The sequence below is a fragment of the Cyprinus carpio genome, chromosome B3 (assembly GCF_018340385.1).
Source record: "Cyprinus carpio isolate SPL01 chromosome B3, ASM1834038v1, whole genome shotgun sequence".
Lineage (NCBI taxonomy): Eukaryota > Metazoa > Chordata > Actinopteri > Cypriniformes > Cyprinidae > Cyprinus > Cyprinus carpio.
Window position 1 is genome coordinate 4,503,826 of NC_056599.1, and position 4,485 is coordinate 4,508,310.

Sequence of the window (4,485 nt, forward strand, 5' to 3'; positions counted from 1 at the left end):
GACATTTCAGTAAAGCGTGCAGATCGTGTATAATTCCCATTCAATGTAAATTGTGCCAGTGCAGAACAAGTTTAATATAAGGCTTCAATGATTTACTTCAGTATGTATATGAAACTTATTTATTACCATCACTACATAAATGTCATTAATGTGGTCAGTTGAGTTGTTTTTATACCGATTGCAGAAATAAGCACAGTTAGAATACAATTTGAGTTAGACTACAGTATATTGCACATTTAGACATTAATACTGAATCAAAACTAGACTGCGCATTTTTTTTTAATAGAAAAGATTTATTAACAGTATGAAATAAGGTTACATGTGAAATTGCTACAAACCATGTCACTTCATGACTTTTAAAAATAATCATTTTAGTGTAAGTACATGAATCATCTAAATAAAAAATATCAGCTTTAGCTGTCTAAAAGAACGCTATATATTACATACATAAATTTAAACAATCATGTTAACAAGCTGAAGCTGAGAGAAAAAGGGAATTGAGCTTTTCTGCAGCTTTAATGTAACATTATGAATGACTCTTCATCTTCTGTGTTGCTAGTTTCTCCTCAGTCACAATAACATGTTTTACAGACCCAAGATTTGTTGGTAATACATGTTTCAGAAAGAAAACTACAGCAGTTATGCATATTCACAGAAAACAGCTGATCTACATATGTGTGAAGTAGATGGTAAGTTGACAGGCTGTATGGATATTTTGTTCTTCGGGTCTCTGCGTCAGTCACTGAAAACTATAGAACAGAAGCAACAATCACTCTCAAACCTCTTTTGTGTCGAGGCTAATCTGCTTAACTCTGCAGTGACCCATTTGTGCTCCACTTTCTCATCCAAGTTCTCTTGAATGTGTTTCATGCCAGTCTTTAATAAATCCAGGTGTGTGGATCAATGAGATCTCTTTACCCATCCTGACACTGGTTTCTGAGCTGCTCCGTTTCGTTTCAGAGTTTGAAACAGCTGAAGATTCAAACAGGTTTCTGTTTCCAGTGGCACTTTTCCCAGATCCAGTTTCTCCCAGCAGAACCGGCCTGATCTGGTCTTTCCTCTTAGGAATCACATGAATCTCATCTGGATCCTCTGCTGGAGACTCACCTGAAACTACAACAGAAAGATCAAATCACTCATCAGATCACAATGTTTAATCAGACATCGCTCATTGTTATTCATTCTGCACAGGAGTTCAGTATATGTGCTATATCAGCAACCAAATAAAGCAAGGAACTCGGACATATTTCACTGTGTCTGTAACATCTGTCCTGTAATTCTGTTATAGGGAAATTTCATTTTGAAATGGTGGTTTCTGTTTGCAGTTGTTTTGCTAGTAGTTGTTATCCCCTGTGAATATATAGTTCTCTTTTTTTTGGTTCCTTGTGCAGTTTTGGCTGATATCCCTATCATTTTGCTTTTTGTTTTTGTTCTGTTTTCTTGTGTATTTTATTATTAAATTAGATTATGTTGTGTTTGGATCCAGTCCCTCCCTTGATTCCCCTTCATCACTGTGCATCAGAGAACTGGAACAGAAACAATTGGATTTAAAAAAATGTCACAGAAACTTCACATTATAATTCTACACAGCTGTGCCAGTTTCATATTTTCACTGATGTGACCAAACCTGGTTCTTGTGACTTTTATCTCTGTAAAACAGTGATGTAATGTCACAACAACAAAACAACTTACAATTGACAATGCTGGCCATGCTGTGCCTCTTCCTCATTTGTTTAAATTCCCCTCCGTTTTCCTCCATTGTTCCTTCAATCTTCTGCAGTAGTTCTTGGACTTGACCTTCAAATTTCTTCTTGTTATTGAAACAGTGAAACTTTCCTCCACATGCCGTCACCAGCTGCTGGAAATCTGCATGGTTTTGTAGATGTTCATCAATGGTCTGATTCAGATCCTCCAGGTCATCTTTGTGTGTGAACAGAATCATGATGTATTTCTGAACCTCAGGACCAAATGAACACTTCACATAATCCAGGATCTCTTTCTCATTTTGCACAGGTTCCAGTAGAGGAACGGTGATCAGAACTGAACTGAGACCTGCTGAACATCCAGAGACCAGCTGCTCTTTATTCAGATCTGGATCCAGTAGATCTGGACAATCAATCACAACAACCTGCTTGCCACCAATCTGTGTTTGACCCTCACACACTTCGGCTTCATGCTCTTTAAACAAGTTTTCTCCCAGTATGGTGTTTCCAGATGAGCTTTTCCCAGAACCACATCTGCCCATCAGGAGAATCCGGATCACTGGATCATCTGGACTGAAGCTCACCACTGACATCTCTGAAAGAGACAGACAATACTGTATATGATAGGCCTATACATAAAATATAATTACATTTTTACATTTAGCAGATGCTTTTATCCAATGCAACTTACAGTGCATTCAGGCTATACAATTTTTTACCTAACACGTGTTCCCCTGGGAATCGAACCCACAAACTTTTGCGCTGCTAACACAATGCTCTACCACTGTATTTTGCTTGTTAACAGATGAACAATCTTGTGGATCTTTATTTTAATGCTAGTCTGGGTCTGCTGAAGGCTACAGGTTGTCCAGGCAGAACAGTGATGTGTCTCACTCAAAATTATAACACAAAATGTTATCTTTATTAAATATGCATAGACATGTGGTTCTGTAAATGCAAAATATTGAGCATATAGAAAATACAACATTAGCAAATTACTAATCAATAGAGATAAAGGTAACATATTCTTCTTACTGTACCTGTATAAGTCGGAATGGATGTCCAATACAAAACATAAACACACAAAGAATGTGTGCACGAGGCTGCATGGACTGTCCGCGTGAGCACAGCTGCTGCCCACATGCAGAACTTCTGTTATAAACAACTTTAGAGCGCATGCGCGGTCTGTCACACAGAGAACGTAAACAACTTGAGCAGGTTTCACAACTCATGCAGAGAAACTGTTCACATTTATGCGGAATGGCTTGATTTTCACAGTTAAACGTTCAACAATATTTTATGTACCTATTAGCAATGCGATTCATGCACAATCGATGACGCTTCTTATATTTGCACTAATCTAATATTGATTTTTAACTAACTATTTACAGTGTGCAGCCTAACGCAGGCGGCGATTTGTAATAAATTGAACACCTTTTTCACATTTAGTCTAGAAACACAGTAAGTCTGAGGATCTGCTGAAGTGTACAGAGATTGATCCAAACATAAGTACAAACCACACAAAAACAAACTAAAAAAAAAACATACGAACAAAACAACAACAACACGCATATGTGAAACATTCCATACCTTAACCGGATCCTTGGCCAGAAATAAACAATGAAAGCTGAAGGATTTTCTTTCCGAGACTGAGGGTTTTAGCGTGCGCGCCTGTCAGCACAACATGAGAACAAAGTGCGCTTTGTTTACTGAGAACGCGCCAGAAAAGAGAGGAGTGGCTCTTGAGCTACTGAAAACATTCTGTCCCAGCATTTCGACTCAGAGGAACAGATAACTTACAGAGAAGATTTACAAGCCATAGACAAACCATACCAACTTCTGAAAGTGAACTATCATATTCAAACCGAGGGATATTCGTGTGAAACGACTAATAAAACTAATAGTACAGTTTTGTAAACTATCGTTTACTCTAAAATATTCATGCAAAAACAGAATGCACTACTTTTAAGAGATTTCTAACCGAACCTAAACTCAGCAAAATACTTGAGAAAGTTTTACAGTAACATGTAGTGTTCACAAGTGAAAGACTTAAAGTGACAATATTAAGTGTGATTAAATTATGTGATAAAATTAAGTTTAGTTTACTAAAAATGGTTTCACGACATCTGTATCTAAATATTAGCATATAGGTGCATAATATAATATAATATCCAAACTCCTCATATCGCACGGCTCTGTAAATATCTGTTTGTTTCTGAACGCACTGCGACCTAACCAAGTGACGCAGCAGGCAAGCAGAGCGAGCGCAGTGCTGCCAACTTAGTGACTTTGTCGATAGATTTAGCGACTTTTCTTTTCTATAAAAATGCTTCTAGGACAAATCTAGCGTCTTCTTGGACAAACCTTATTTAGTCTCTGAGACTCTCCAGTACTGCTGCACGAGCGCGAGCTCTCTCTTTCCCAGCGCGCGCACCTCTCTCTCTCTCTTTTTTTTTTTTTTTTTACAAAAAATTATATATATATATATATATATATATATATATATATATATATATATATATATATATATATATATATATATAATTTTTGGAAAAAAACAAAAAACAAACAAACAAAAAAAAACCACGGTGTAGTGTTATTTATATATTTACATACCAGTCAAAAGGTTTTGAACAGTAAGATTTTTTTAAAGAATTCTCTTCCATTCACCAAGCCTGCATTTATTTGATCCAAAATACAGCAAAATCAGTAATATTGTGAAATAGTTTTACTATTTAAAATAACTGTTTACCATTTGAATATATTTTAAAATGTAATTTAT

The 4,485-nt window shown here is 36.3% G+C and overlaps 1 protein-coding gene across 4 annotated transcripts; it reads right to left on the bottom strand.

Moving 5' to 3' along the window:
- Positions 1-272: 272 nt before the first annotated feature.
- Positions 273-4,114, bottom strand: LOC109073858 (GTPase IMAP family member 8-like). 4 transcript variants are annotated; one of them, XM_042721260.1, is made up of 4 exons: positions 3,294-4,093; positions 2,744-2,888; positions 1,693-2,298; positions 273-1,113 (listed from the first exon to the last, which is right to left on the bottom strand). In XM_042721260.1, exons 2-4 carry the CDS (start codon positions 2,844-2,846, stop codon positions 842-844), a joined length of 981 nt encoding a protein of 326 aa, XP_042577194.1. In that variant the 5' UTR covers positions 2,847-2,888; positions 3,294-4,093; the 3' UTR covers positions 273-841. The 4 variants fall into 4 exon arrangements, with proteins under 4 accessions (XP_042577194.1, XP_042577196.1, XP_042577195.1 ...); XM_042721263.1 differs by having other exon boundaries at positions 970-1,526; positions 3,294-4,114; XM_042721262.1 differs by lacking the exon at positions 2,744-2,888 and having other exon boundaries at positions 3,294-4,084.
- Positions 4,115-4,485: the final 371 nt, after the last annotated feature.

Bases quoted from the DNA above. Each gene is read 5' to 3' on its own strand.
- LOC109073858 (XM_042721260.1), bottom strand. From the start codon at position 2,846: ATGTGGGCAGCAGCTGTGCTCACGCGGACAGTCCATGCAGCCTCGTGC. The intron at 2,299-2,743 runs GTACAGTAAGAA...TGTCTCTTTCAG, and splicing joins ATCCATTCCGACTTATACAG to AGATGTCAGTGGTGAGCTTC. The intron at 1,114-1,692 runs GTAAGTTGTTTT...TTTCTGTTGTAG, and splicing joins CATGGCCAGCATTGTCAATT to TTTCAGGTGAGTCTCCAGCA.